A 15737-nucleotide genomic window follows, 5' to 3' on the forward strand; every position below is an offset into this window, starting at 1 on the left:
GGGAGGCCTTTGTCCAGCAGTGGACGTCTTTCGGCTGAGACGAACGAACGAACGATTATGCTTTGAAAATATTTTGTAGCTTTGATATCGACGCGAACTAGTCACGCCCTGAAATCTCATAAAAATATGTTCATTGAAATTTTCTGTGAAAAAATAATTTTGTAAGACCAAAAATGTATAAAATAACAACTCCTATCTGTTTCGGATTTAATGAAAAGGGGCATGTGGTTTTCTCTATAAAACTAGAATTTACATTAGCGACGAGGGCACTCTCGTCCTGTTCCCAGAAAAGGGTGTGTTTATCTCTAAGCCATTTTCATCTCAAATGACGTCAAAGGCTTGAAGCTCTTACCACTAGCCGTTATTAAGGTTAAACTTGTTCTTTTAAAGGAACAAAATCGGGATTAACCTCACGTCTCATATTTTTGTTTAAACTCCAGCAACCTACACTTAAGCGAACTGGAAAGTTACCCTTTAAATTTAACGCGCGTTAGGGAACTGTTGAACAGTGTAGGTGAAACTTCAGCTCTATAGTTCAAACTTGTAACATTAAAACGACATAAAACAATCTTCTTTGCGATACCAACTAACTAAACTAAGGGTATTGAAGTGAGCAACGTACTGGAGCGTAGTAAAATTTGTTAGATTTATGTCACTAAGTTAAATTTTGTTGGATGACTGTTAGTGTTCACTTAACACCTAAAACGTCGTTTATCGTGAATATAAATTTTAAGTATCCAATATGGCTGCTGCATTAAAGTCAAAGGATGAACACGATAAATATTGCTGTTAATATTTTCACGAGGTATTTATTATGTGAAAATGTTATCTTGTTTTGATGAAGTGGATAATATTCGTTGTGTTTTTATCTTCTTATATTTTAAGATGGTCGCACGATCTACCGGTTCTGGTCTTCAATGTTATCTGTGGTTTTGCGGATTCGAATTCTTATTGTAGGCAAATATTCTGTGTGTGTTTAGGAATGCTCATTGTACATACTTATATTTGCTTTTATAATGTACTCGGTCATCAATGTAACAATCGATCAACATGGAAAGCATTGGGAGAGGCCTATGTTCAGCAGTGGACGTCCTATGGCTGAAATGATGACGATGAATGTAACATTTGCCTCCAATGAGTATCAAATCCGCTACCCACCCACCAGTTCAGATGGCCTTTAACCGACTTAGTTATTTACGTTGCTATACGACTTCTATTTTTATAACTCAAAATATACTTCGCCAACTCAAAGCCGACTACATCGTATGTTTTCCTCGAGAAAACGTATAAGTATCCAACATTTTCCCCCGAACTGACAAATATCAAGCCCAATAACCCTTGACATCTCAAAAAAGTAATATAAATAGAAAGTTCCAGCACATTCGCGAACTCAAATAAAACATGAGATCGTAAAGGCGAACTTATGAGCAGGGATGTTATGGATATCCGTAACCGTAACCGAAACTTTCGGATATCCGAAATAAAAAAATATCCGAAACCGTAACCGATTCAAAGGTTTCGGATAGTATCGGATGTAGGCAGTTTAAATTGTTTTTTGTATAGCATTATATGTAAAGGCATAAAAGCCTGATTTACCTTTATAATGCCATCTAGTATCAATTTTAATTTTTTTATTACTTTTTATTCGATGTAAAGTGTGTGGCCATGAATGAATCGTGTTGGACAACTATTGCAAATTACATTTTAAAGCACGGATATCCGTAACCGTAACCGATATAATATTATTCCTATATCCGTAACCGTATCCATAACCGAAACTACATATACGTAACATCCCTACTTATGAGTTCGAACCGGATTTATAATGGCAACAAAACTGCAGCGCCTCGGAATGGATGCGAAGATCTAGAGTTGGGAAAATTTATGGGTTCCATATAAATGACTGGACTATACTGCTGAAGATTTGACGAAAGTTCGGCAGTTGTTTTTTGGAGTGACTCAGTTGCTGGAAGTTTTAGTTTGTGGAGAATTTGATATAGTTTTATTAGCCTCAAACATCTTATTATACAAAAGGTTTGAGGAGAGGGACGTTTCAAGCCTTCATTCAAACAGGTTGTAAAGACTTGTAGTCTAAACTGAATAAATATTTTTGATTTTGATTTTTTGATTTTGACACAACAAAGTGAAAAAAAGCGATAAAAAATACGTAAGTAAATGGTTTATAAACAAGCCAGAGCAGATCATCATCATTGTCATCGGGTCATTTAGTCTCCACTGTAGGAGCACGACAATCTTATCAACCAGAGGCAAATGGAGAATTTGGCCTACATTTCTCACCCGCTGGCCAGACGGGTTGGGGCCCTGTAGGTATAGTAACTATAATAACTTCAAATTACAAAATGTGTGAACATATAATCTTAATAGGCTAGTTTCCTAAAAAAATCTTTTTAGTCCGTCAATTTTAATATAAAAAAAAATATTGGACACATATTTTTTTTATTGTCAATCAAACAAATAATTACAAAGTTATAGTGTATTGATTGAAGTTCCGCGCGACGTCATAAAGTGCTACACTTTTACGCACTCACTGACGTCACGGGCCTTTTCTTTAGAAATTTGGCACACTTTATCACTTTACATTTTCATTAGCTTTAAAAAGTGAAAAATAGGTGTCGAGTAGTTTTTGTTAAGCTAACTGACGGACTAATTAAAACTCTTGCTTTTTTAACCAGGAAACATCCCTAGTGAGTCGGTTTTTGAATTCGACTCGATTTTAAGTATCATTTTATAAACGAGACGAGAGTTCAGAATACACTCATTCGTAATTTATATCACGTTTCATACGCAAGTCATTTGTCGAGCACACAATCGTCACAGAATAGATGTACATCACATCAGACTACACATTTTTATTGCAAAATAACCCCTATTGCCACCGCATAAGACGCCACAGTGTAGTCTAACTTGACGTGCCATCATACTGGGAAATTGCGGCTTCAGCGAGCGCCTATTCAGCGAGAAACGTATTCAGAGAAGAGGGAATGCTTTTAGGTAGAACAAACAGATGTAAAAGATATTAAATATGTCATATTAATTTTGCATGTGTTTAGTTTCATCTTAAATATTTTCAATGTTGTTCATACGAAAGTGCAAGTTTAGATAGACAGAACTTTTATGTTAAAAACTTTTTTTCTTAAAAACATTTTAAGCTGCAATAAGTTTTTTAAGTACTTATACAAGATGCACACAATTTCAAATGCCAATATTTAGAGATGTAACAAGCAAAAAAAACACATCCAATGGTAGTAACGTTAAGATCATTGAGGCTTGAAATTAAGAAGAATCGACTAATAAATCGTTGCTATCGCCAGTTTTTTTTTTTGCATAAAACACGCTACCTAAAAATTCAGCTAGACCGTCGACAAATTAAGGATAAAACTCCATGCCACCTAGAACTTACAAGCCCTTTGAACTTGAAACTAATTTCACGAGCTCTCAGACCAGTCAGATGTCCCGACAGCTTTCAACAAATTCCGCGCTCCATCTAATCTATAGGCAGCAGGAGACCACTTTGACATAAATAAATCAAATGCGTCTCAACCCTTACCCTTGCCCTATTTTAAGGTCAGCGTAGCTTTCAGGTCTATATTTAGTGTAAGTGACTTCGCAACTTTGTGACGAAATAGCGTCTGATAGAACAGCCATGCCAGGTCTACCTGACGGATTGTCGTTGCAGTCTTACAGTCGAGTGCACGCAATTATACGTAATAGGATCATAAGCGCCTATTTATTTTCTGAACCAAATAAATAATTTACCTATTAATAGTTCATTGGCTATACTATTAGTCTAAATCTTATAACTAACAATTTCAATGTATCGCTGTTGGTTTCTATAAAATAAATAAATAAATAAATAAACAAAAAAAGTCAATTATAGAGAGTTTTAGGCTGACACCACCTAACTTTGACCGTAACTTTGACGATTTTTGTATGGAGTTTGACAGATTTTTGACGTTTGTCAAAGATATAGTAAGATGGTGCAACCCAGCCTTAGTTTAGTAAAATTATTTTTTGCTCACAATACTTTGCACCAGCTCGCGAGTTTTGTGTTTATTTATTTGATGAAGTTACGAAAAGCTTTACGAAACGTATTTTTCCGTCAGACCCGTGACTCTATTTTAGTGAATGTAACTTTTAACGAGCTGTCTATTACATTTGAGCTGTGACGATGCTCTTACCATAAGATGGCCCTCTTGATTACTGATATAATTTATTTTGAACGAATTAACATCCGCCAGCCCCTAGCCCCGAGGAGTAATGTTCGATTTTATCAACGTCACTTAGGGGGCTTCGTGCTTAGAAGGTTTCAGTTTGACACTTGACTTTGGTATACTTGACGTAATAGTTGAAAACTCTGATTATAACTCAAAAGGTCAAGGGGTTGGGAGGGTGTACTTTCAAGCCATATTAACAGTTTTCTATTCTATTATATCTAACCTTTACGATCAAGTAAAATTGCAACTTCCAAAAGTTACAGGTGTGATTTTATTTCTTAGGGTTTAGACTTCTTTGCAGCAATGCGATTCAAGTTACGAATCTAGTCGGTTCTTTCTAATTCTGATTCTAAACATAAACAAAAGAGAAACAAACCAGGTAAAAGCGCAGGTCTTAACAAAAAACCCTTAAAAAGTCCTATCAAATTATCCTTATTCGTATCCAGAACGGCCTAATGGCAACAGACCCCAATATTTCACAGGCTAAAAACTAGAACATTCGGCGATAACCCTTCGCCGTAGGGACCCAACGAAATCGGCCCGAGCCCTCATGCGCCTTTATGTTACTGTCCCACTTTTACCGGAGATAAGTCGAACGCAATGCCTATACACGATACCCACTAAAATGGTTTACATGATTTTTTAGATTTACAAAAGGGATCCACGAGTTTTGTAACCGGAAAATTCCCGTGAGCTAAAACAATAGAATGCCGAAGTTGCCGAGCCGCAGTGATGTTGAAATACTTCAGGCGTTTCTGTTCTAAAATCAGGCTTTGGTAGTTTAAAATGAAAATAAGCGGTTTTCATTTTTGTAAACGTGTAAACTTTGGAGTTCAGTCCCATGGCAGGCAAATCTATACTAATATTATAAATGCGAGAGTAACTCTGTCTGTCTGTCTGTCTTGCTTTCACGCCTAAACTACTGAACTGATTTTGATGAAATTTAGCATAGAGATAGTTTGAGTTCCGAGAAAGGACATAGGATTGTTTTTATGGGACGCGCACGATAAAGTTTTTCTGTGTCAGATAAAATTCCATGCGGGTGAAGCCGCGGGCGGAAAGCTAGTAATTTATGTTTATCAAGTAAAGTAATTATAAAGCAAAGGAATGCCATGATTTTCCTTTACCTAATTAATGTGGTTTGCTTAGTAACCAAAATTAAATGGTGTGTTTCTTAAGTTTTCATTACTGATATTGATCAATAAAGTAATGTCGATAAATTTTGAATACCTCAAGATATTGGGCGTAGGAGAAGTTGCTAGGTACCATTTATTTCATTACAGTAAACATGTATGTCAGTAAAAAAGAGTGGGTGTTTTCATGTTTGGGTAAATATTAAATGTTATTTATAACATTAAAATTTTACCTCTATCTTAGAGTAGGCGCACACCGTTGATTTTTCGTTGGCCGATAGTTTAGTCGGGCAGTTGATCAGTATGGGCATGTATGGGAGTGCGCACACTACGCCGATTCGATTTGGCCGATTCTTCATTCAAATTAAAATCGGGCACAACTATCGGCCAACTAAAAATCAACGGTGTGCGCCTACTCTTATAATAGAGTCCTATGTCTGCAAAATGTTTTGAGAAGCACAGGTTCACTTAAATGTCTTGAATAAACATACCCACAATGTTATATACCAGCAAATGAGGGTGAAACCACATACAAAGGTTAATGAAATTCATAAATACATCTTGGCTTTTATACGAGGTTGCGTACAATAAACAATTAGTTTTATCTTAATGAAACAGTGAGGGTTATCAATCAATCCAATTTAGAGTTTGTTTGTCAATTCCTAGATTTGATCCGCGTTATTGGACTGAGATTGATGGTAGCAATGATGGATGTTGTTTGCTCTATTTTTGTGTGGTTGAAACTGACTTTTTGTTAGAACAAAAGTGGTGGGAAAAAACTCAAAATAAAATAGAGTAAAAACTTAAATAAAAAGTGTTTTATAAGGGACGCGCGCTAGTAGCTTTAAGAGCTTTTCCAGCTTCACCTGGCAGAGTAGCGAGTACAAAAGGTACTCAAGCCGTTTGGCGATCGTCGATGCGCGTGCCGACGAGGCCGAGTGTGGCTCGTCCGCGTAGACGTCGCAGACAATCGGGCGGTATCGAGCGCATAAGGCGCCCGATCAGTGGCGAACCCAACTAGAGGGTTGCCTACCGCGGTGTTGGACCAAAGTCCAGCCTACGGCGGGCTCACTCTAGTGGGCCCGATCAAGGGGACTACGGACGCGGCCTGAGGGCGCCACGGTAGGCTCGGACCTTGACTCAGGCCGTATCTGGGGGAATATGTTTGGAAATAAAAGGTGATTGCGAGGCTACGTAATTATATTACAAAATCAGACTTTAAGGCATCCATAAATAGGCTCATTAGCTCATTTATATTATTTTCTGAAACATTAATATTTAATCTTGGCATCATATTCCAATAACGTAACACCTTAAGTTAACATATTTGTTATTTTATTAGGCACAGATTTTCAATATCAAAATGTGGCTCATGTTACTAATTGACACTCAAGTATGACTCTCAACCTGTGATGAGTTGATGATGATGACAATATTTGGACCAACCACAACACAAAAAGAACATAGAAAATTTAGAACACAAGTAACATAATATCTGCTACAAAAATACCGAATTAAGCAGAATTAATTCATTTTCTAGAACAATTAAAATCACAAGAAACACGTAAGTATAGTACTAATAATATGACCCTCGAAAACAAGCACACACTGAGTATTCGAGATTAGTATTCAAATGAGGCAAAATACGTGTGTAATTACCGCACAGCTAATGTAAATAGAACTTGCCTAAATGGTAAGGCTGAAGCTACACTAACAGCATTCGTAAATTTTTTTTAATGCATAACAAGGCAGGTATTTGACCGCAATCGCACCTGGTGTTAAGTGAGATTTTAAATGAATAGAGGAAACAACTAAAAGCATAAACCATCTACGGATTTTTGTGAACTGCAAAAAACGATTGTTCAAAGCGATGCCTTTAGGAAAGAATCGCATATCAAACGTTACCATTAGTGTGGCCATAGCCTTACTGTCCCAGATTCAGATAACTGGTGATATCGCGGGACGTGGAACGTGATATTTTCACTACACTAGTTTAGACCGTGTGATATGTTAGTTCTGAATATACAAAGAGTATTTGCTTTTCAAATACCATTTTAAAAGGTTAAAAATGGGAACAGATTTTTAGAATAAACATGGTTCTATGCGAAAAACGAAATAGAAAAAAGTTATTCTAAGATCAACATGTCATTCTAAGATCAAGATGCTGTCGGGAAAGATCCCGAAGACTATTATCCGGGCCTTTTCAAGGCAAGAGTGAAGAGGCACTTACAGGGCAGATATGTACCATCCTAAACTGCATCCCACTTAACACCAGGTGCGATTGTGGTCAAATACCTGCCTTGTTATGCATAAAAAAACATAACGCGAAAAACCATGTAAACAAAAAACGGAACTATGACTGATCTAAAGGGCTGAAGACGTCCCGTTTTTCGGAACTGAAACAGGTACTGCTTTTTGCAGGTTCCGTTTAGTAGTAGTTTTACTAATGAACATCTCGTTTGCGGTGTCCCGCAAAAAATCGATCCGTTCGAGCTTGGAATTTGAATTTCAAAAACGCACTTGTGTGTTCACACAATTGCCGTAGGTAAGGGCCCTTAAACTACAGTTCCATCACTTTCTCACTATAATCTATGTACTCGTACTGGTATTTTGCACTAAATCAATAATTAATAAACTTTTTTATTGACTTCTAAATTAAATCCACAGATTAGGAGTTCATTGATATAAACAAAACTTACTCTCAACCTTAACATGCTCCCCTTTATTTAAAATGTTAAATAGCCGGCATTTCGTCCTTGACACGTCTTAGCTAAACAGATTACTATAATTTAAAATGAATTTGCCAATAGTGCCGACAAATTGTAGATACGAGTAGGTTCAACATTGTATAATAATATTAAATTGAATACATAATGAATGAATCGTTTATTCAGTCCTCTTTTTTCTGGAATGTAAATGTATTATCCCAAGACAGTGGTCAGCGACTTTAGGCTTCATGACATTGACAAAAATCTTTATTCTCATCGTTGCTAGGTTATGCATCGTAATGAGATACTTAGATCATTTAATAATGCTAAAGCTATACGTCTTAGGCCCACCATACACGGACAGCTCGAGCGGTTAGCCAGTGATCACCATAATACGGACCACTCTTACTTGAAGTCACAACTGCTCGAGCGGTTCAGTGTATGTGTGTATGTTAAAAAAAGTAGTTTGCTATGCAGTCGATGCTTGAAGCTGTCGATACTAGTTGCTTAAGATCGTGTACAACGAGCCTTACCAATAGTCGCCACTGCTAACGTGTAAAAAAAAATCGATAATTTGGGATGATGACTGTGTAATGAAATCGAAATTCTAAGTATTTAGTCCGTCAGACAGATAATAAAAAAAATATTGGACACGTATTTTTTAATTTTTTTCATAATCGAATAATTACAGTATTGAGTTGAAAATTAAATGTCGCGTGATGTCACTTCTAAGTAAAAAATCTACAAAGACGTGACGTAACACGCTATTTCAACTCGATGTAGCACTGTTATTATTTAATTATTGAAGGTAATAAAAATACGTAAATACGTCCATTATTTTTTTAATTATCTGTCTGACGGACAAATTTTAATATTTGATTTTTTTTCAATTATGGCGACATTAATTCTGAGTCGAACCTAAATAAATGTTATGTTAACGACTTACATAATGGAATAGCTGTTAGCTCTATGCTGTGTCCTTGTAAAGAAAAGTACCTAATTGGAAGTAATTACTTGTTCCGGTAATGAACGAAATTAGTTTAGAATTTGTTACGGCCAAACTTTGGCGTGTAATGTGAAGGTCGTATAACTGCCGAGTTTTAATGTCGAATTAAGGTAATGAGCCGAACTTGTTTTTTCTTTATTTTTTAGTTTACTTGACAATATAATTTTAACGTTGTTACAATAGTATGACTTGCTAACTTAAAAGCAATTTCAATACAAGAAATAACGGAAAAAAACTAAAAGGATTAAGATTTTTAAGGGTTCTATCTACGGAGACATTCAATTTTTTGCAGGATCTGGTTTAGTATTAATAGGTACATGTTTTAATATTAACATTCATACGAACATTCCGTTTGCAGTGTCCCACAAAAACCGAACACATCTGAAAACCGTCCTATTTTGTGGAATCCTGCATCACTTACATCCCAAAAAACTTGATTGACTTGGGAGAGGGCCCTTAGAGCAATTAAATTATTCAACATGTCATTTGTGTTTCACGATGTTAAATTATTATGTATGTTATATAATTATAGTCTTAACGATTTAGGAAACTCCACTTTGTCCAACTTTAAAATTACGAAATTTATTTTTTACACCCATTAGAAAGAATAGTTACGACGTACCAATGTTTTGCTTACGGCGTCATTATTCTTCTGTAAGTTTAAACCGCGACCCTGATTACACAACGAACGCTCAATACACTTGTTTGCCGTCCATCCATACCCATAAATATTCACAAAATCCCTATCTCCACGTTTTATGTCCTGCCTCGAGGCCAGAAGGAAGCGACGCCTTTGTAAAGGACATTTACGAGGAAAACTATATGTTTACTTGTGTGTTTATCTGCATAGATTTATTGCACCAATAACTTGGTATGGTCTGAGATATCTCTTGTGATCGTCCGAACATTTTATTGGTGTGGAGCACATTAAGAGAGCTCACAGACGAGCAACATTGTGTCGGCGACTGCTTGCGATAGTGGTAGGCGACCGTCAGCGACTGTCAGCGACTCGCACTTTTCGCTGTCATGACAGGTTGACACTCTTATGACTCTACTATACGTTACTGACTGCCCGTCTTCGAGAGTCGCGCTGCATCGGCGACGGTCGTCTAATTTGAATACCTTCCTATCGTCGGCGACTGTCGCCGATCGTCACCAACTTAGTCGCAAGCAGTCACCGGTAGAGATGTGCCGCTGAGAAAGTTCTCGTTCCCGGCAATATTCCCAGTGAGAATATTCTCGAGAACCGAGAACGCTCCCGGGAATATTCTCAGTGTTCTCGACAGAATACATTTAGTTTTAATTTTAATTTTGTTGTTTATATGTGGTATTATTTGTAATGCTTCGATGTTTTATTAACTGGGCGTTAAGACTAGTCGTTATAAACAAGGCATGAAACGTGTGAGTGAAATATTGCTGTCTTGCTCACTCTTTTCGTGGCGAACGCGTACCGCGGCTTTAGGACTCGGCTACGGTATTTGAACATGAGTGTGCCTCTGAGTTTTAAGGCCCTTGCCACTCTGGCGGATTTCAAGCGGATTCAAAGCGGATTTAAAGCGGAGCGGCGACGCGACGGAGACGCCGCGTGAAAATATCGTGAAGCTTCCCGAAGGCTGTCCAGCCGAGCTGGATTCGATGATTGACCTTTTTTTTTCGAAGTTGGACCTACCTAACTGGACTGTTTGTCCCTACATTGTTGTCAACAACTTCGAGTGTAGAGTCTCCAACTTTTAGAGGAGTGGGTGCAACACGGTTTTTAGACATGATTTTTAAATCTTGTCCATGGTCATTTTGAGACCCACTTGTTGAGAGACTCTATTGAGGCCATCGAGCATTGTGCCTAGATCTTCCTGCTAAATCCGCTCCAGCCCAGAAGCTTGAAAACATCTTCCAGGGCGGTGGTGATGACGTCTCCCTGTCTCACCCCTCGCTGCAACTGGATAGGTTTCGGACTGTTACTATGGCGTGTTTGTACAAGCCTTTCAACACTTCAATGTATCGATAGTCAATTTGGCACTGCCCATAGTGCCCATGTCTCAATCGAATCGAAGGCTTTCTCATAGTTCACAAACGCAAAGTGGCTGATTATACTCCTTGATCTTCCGTATAATCTGCCGTAGCGTGTATTATTATGGTCTATGGCAGCGGTTCCAGAAAGGTGGTCCGCGGAACCCTGGGGTTCCGTGGAAAGGCCGCAAGGGTTCCGTTAAAAATATTATCCCACGTTTCGTGACCGACGTTGTTCGCTCGCACCGACTTGTTTACGCACAAGGGAGGGGCAGGGCGTGCGGGCGGAGTAGTACGGGGGTTCCGCTAGGAAAAGTATAATCAATTAGGGTTCCTTGGCAAAAAAAAATTGGGAAACCCAGGTCTATGGTACTAAAGCCTTTACAGAAACCGGCTTGTTCGGGGGGCTGAAAGTTGTCAAGCCAGCTAGCGTGACAATTCGTAATGACTATCAAAAACAGCTTATAGATATGGCTCAGAAGCGAAATGGGTCTATAATTCTTCAACAAGGTTTTGTCGCCTTTTTTGACGAGGAGTATCACCATACTTCTTTGCCATGCGGTAGGCGTAATTCCCTTGAGGATGACGGAATCGAACAGCTTCTGAAAAGCCTTTAGTACCGGCGTTCCACCTGCTTTCAGAAGCTCAGCCGTGATTACGGTGTCTTGTTGTTTTTTAACTGTTTAAGAACCATTCTAATCTCGTACAGACTAAGTTCAATCTAGCTAGCACGTATTTTATATAAAAATGTGTCAAATGATCCGTCAGACAGGCTATACACAACTTATCCAGAAGTAGCGAAACAGGCCCTTACTAAGCGATTGTGAAATATGCCCTTAATGTCAAATGTAAAGAATAGTTTCAAAAACTAAAAACACGCTTTTAATTACTAACAGGAATCATTAGGACCCTGGACATCATCTAGCATTAAAGTGCTCGAAAAGACAAATCCAACGAACCCAAACTCGATGAGTTTCCGCCGTTTCGTTTAGGAGTTCCTATGGCCACCTCCTGACTCCATCATTAGGACCCTGGACATTATCTAGCACTTAAAGATATCGAAAAGACAAATCCAATGAACCCAAATTCGATGTGATTTCACCGTTTCGTTTAGGAGTTCCTTTGGCCACCTTCCAGTCCCATCATCAGACCAGCTGGTACCACAATATTGTATTGTCATCTAATCTGCATAAAGTTTCATGATGATACAAGACTTAGAAATGCATGTAATTCAGATTCTAAGATTCCATTACATAGTTAGTTACATACACGACGACCTAATAAAAGCGTGTTAAAAACGAAAAAATTGACAGTTATATTATTTAATTGCATGTAAAAAGAAATTTCTGTCATCTTACATATCATTAAAACGACATTTCACGACGAAAAAAATAAAATATAATAAAGGAACAGTTGCCGAGAATATTGCCGAGAAAGTTCCCGAGAATATTCTCGGGAACACTGAGAATATAGCCTTTCTCTGCAAATAGAGTGTATTGTTTAATATACACTTATCTGTCGACTTAATTTGAAACTATTTTACTTAAGAAAGTTTGTTTATTTCCATTTGATAAACATGATTCTCAACCTTTCTCACTTAGGAGAACGCTCCCGGGAGCGCTCCCGGGAATATTCTCAGTGAGGAGAGCGTTCTCGGGAACGGCACATCAATAGTCACCGGTATACTGTCGCTCGTCTGTGAGCTCCCTAAGTCGTGGGAAGTTACAGAATGGGCCACTAACATAGTCAGATGTGTAAAGTCTATTGTTGCTCGAAACTTCTACAATTGTAGAATGTTATGGTCCTTGAAACTTTGAATTGGGCTATAATGTTGCTATTGTGTCAACTGAAAAATACCTTAGATACTTTGGGTACTTTATGTATATTTTAGTAATCTTGTTCCAAACCCATATTATTATAAAACGAATGTTTGTAAAGCGCCATCTAAGATTCATCCTTGCTTTTCCGAACTAACAGTACGTTAACAGTTTACGAAATGATTTATCTAAGGAATCATAGATGGCGCTGCGCGCGTCCGTCCATGCTGTGCACGAGTGCGACCATTTTACACTTCACTTCCTCTCGAACCAAGCAATGTACAAGCAACATCTACTGCGTGTAGTAACAATACAACTTTACCAAACCGGCTCCAGAGTTTTTCTTCGCAACAAATCTACTATGTACCCAATACAAAACTTGTAAAAGTTGCTATGTAAGTCATTTACTTTTTTTATCCGAATGTATATATTTAAGTACCCTTTTTGTTTACTCGCAATTAATGAGGTCAACTCCCTAATGAGAAAAAAACATTACCTAAAGAAGAGAGGGTATAAAAATACAATGTATTTCAGCAAATACCTATACAAAAATGCAAGCTTTATAAATGCTAGATACTTATTTCGTAATAGGTATGCCAGTTGAATTGAAGGTTATCAGCAATTCATGTTTCTTGTAAATTATTTATTAAATTACTATATAAGGTCACCTCCAAAAGACAGACGAAATTTTAATAGGGCATCTAATTATATTAGAAAAATTGAACCCTAGCATTAAAACCAAAAAAAATAGGCTAGTTTCTGTTTTTACTTTTCCTAACAAACTAAAATGTAATATTTTTATTTTTAAATCCTCTGTCATTTTCACATTATTTACATAAGCTGCTGGACGTGACGTCCTTGTACACGGATGCACTGTCTGGCACGATGGATGCCATGCCTCCGGACCGCACTAAGCACTTCGGGTTCACTCGACATAACATCAAAAAATCTCGAAAACTAACATTCTAAAAATATGGTTGTATTATCTAAAACGAATTAATTTAAGATGTTTTATTTGTCCCTTAAATCTCGTCTGTCTTTTGGAGGTGACCTTATATTTCTACCTACTACCTATAACTACACATGTACTTAGTTCAAACAATACCATAATCATCTCCCCTATCTCAAATTAGCAAGAATCCTCTAGCGCATAGTTAATCACCTCGTGACGTAACAAAAGGCGACATTAAGACGAATATAATAACGTACTCGAGTTTTGATTGGACGAGCGTGCGGAGTGCGCAGCGCTCGCGAACCGAATACATCTTAATGTATGAGTTGCGTGACTATATCAGTTGTTTGATAAAACGTGTCAAAACATTCAAAGTTCAAATATTTCCGAATTTTTTTTGTTGTATTAGGAAATGGGTCCACTGGAAGAGATTTTATGTGTCACATTTAGGTGAAAAGTGAAACGAGAAGAGAAGTTATTCATGTACAGTGTGCACATTCACATTCATATACGTACTGTATACACAATTCACACACATAGCCTAGGTCAAGTACTGAGACCACTAAGGGTGGGTTGCACCATCTTATTTTAACTTTGACAAACGTCAAAAATCTATCAAACTCCATACAAAATACACCGGTTATCGTCATAGTTACGGTCAAAGTTAGGTGATGCAACTCAGCCTTACTGTCTCGAGCATCACTGTAAGAAGTACCAGACAAAACGCTCGTCAATAAATGTCATCCACATTCCACAATGAACATACAATAAAAAAAAAAAACAAAAAAATCAAATCGAATTCTTTTGTTTCAGATAGTCCAGTAAATGGTCCGCCAAAAGAGACCTCCCTCACAAAATGGTCGACTTATAGCATCGAGCAACAACGGACAACACCTCGAGCGTTGGCGCTGGAAGCGAAAAGATGTTAATACTGATGATAGTCCACTTCATCACGCTTCCCGCGCTCACTTCCAAGATGGTCAGCGGCGAGACGACGATGGATGAGAAGCAGCAGCAGCAGTTCATTAGTTCCAGAGTAGTCAGAACCAAATATGGGGACATCAGAGGTTTCATAGTCACACCAGAATCGAGATTTCTAGAACCAGTAGAAGTCTTCCGAGGTGTCCCATACGCGTCGCCCCCAGTGGGTTCATTACGCTTTATGCCGCCTGTATCAGGTGCCCAATGGTCCGGAGTCAAAATAGCTGAAGAATTCAGCCCAGTGTGCCCACAAGTTCTTCCAGATATAAGGAATGAGACGGCAGTGCTGAAGAGGATATCAAAAGGAAGGTTGGAGTACTTGAAGAGGATACTGCCGTTTCTGACGAACCAGTCGGAAGATTGTTTGTACTTGAATATCTACGCGCCTGCTCAAGGTGAGGTTTCCTTAGATTTTTATGTCACTCATAATGTATGGACGACACCAACTCAAGCTATGCACTGTGGCATCTTATGTGGTTGTAAATGTATAGCCTGATGTGCCAAACTGGAGATATGGAGCAATAAGTAGTTTTACGGTTACAACATGTTAAAATTATAACGTAAACAACCTAAGCACATAATAATACAAGCCGAGGAAAATTTTTCACCTTCATTTAAGATGGAATCAATCTCAATATTTTACGATAAAACGTACCAGTAATATATTCTAAGAATTACTTACCTTTCCCTTCAATTTCAACGTTTACTCCAAACTTTTGATAAAATGGAATGTTGCTCATTCCAGTAGCTATTTATAAGTAAAATGCTAATACCTACGTTCAAAATGTTTAAGAAAACTTTCGAAGTAAATGAACGGTTAATTGGCTCATCAATCACAAATATCTATTAACGAGAACATTTTTCATTTTAAAGCAACTCGTACATCAATGTTCTTAGT

The 15737-nt window shown here is 37.8% G+C and overlaps 1 protein-coding gene across 1 annotated transcript in view; it reads left to right on the forward strand.

The window, feature by feature from the left end:
- Nucleotides 1-13184: 13184 nt before the first annotated feature.
- The window catches only part of LOC135085468 (neuroligin-4, Y-linked-like), a 104490-nt gene continuing 101937 nt past the window's right edge, over nt 13185-15737 (forward strand). Inside the window, exons 1-2 of the mRNA XM_063980264.1 lie at nt 13185-13301; nt 14672-15234. Coding sequence (XP_063836334.1) covers nt 14781-15234 — 454 coding nt within the window. The 5' untranslated portion in view covers nt 13185-13301; nt 14672-14780. The remainder of the gene's footprint in view (nt 13302-14671; nt 15235-15737) is intronic.

The sequence above is a fragment of the Ostrinia nubilalis genome, chromosome 2 (genome assembly GCF_963855985.1).
Source record: "Ostrinia nubilalis chromosome 2, ilOstNubi1.1, whole genome shotgun sequence".
Taxonomy (NCBI): Eukaryota; Metazoa; Arthropoda; class Insecta; order Lepidoptera; family Crambidae; genus Ostrinia; species Ostrinia nubilalis.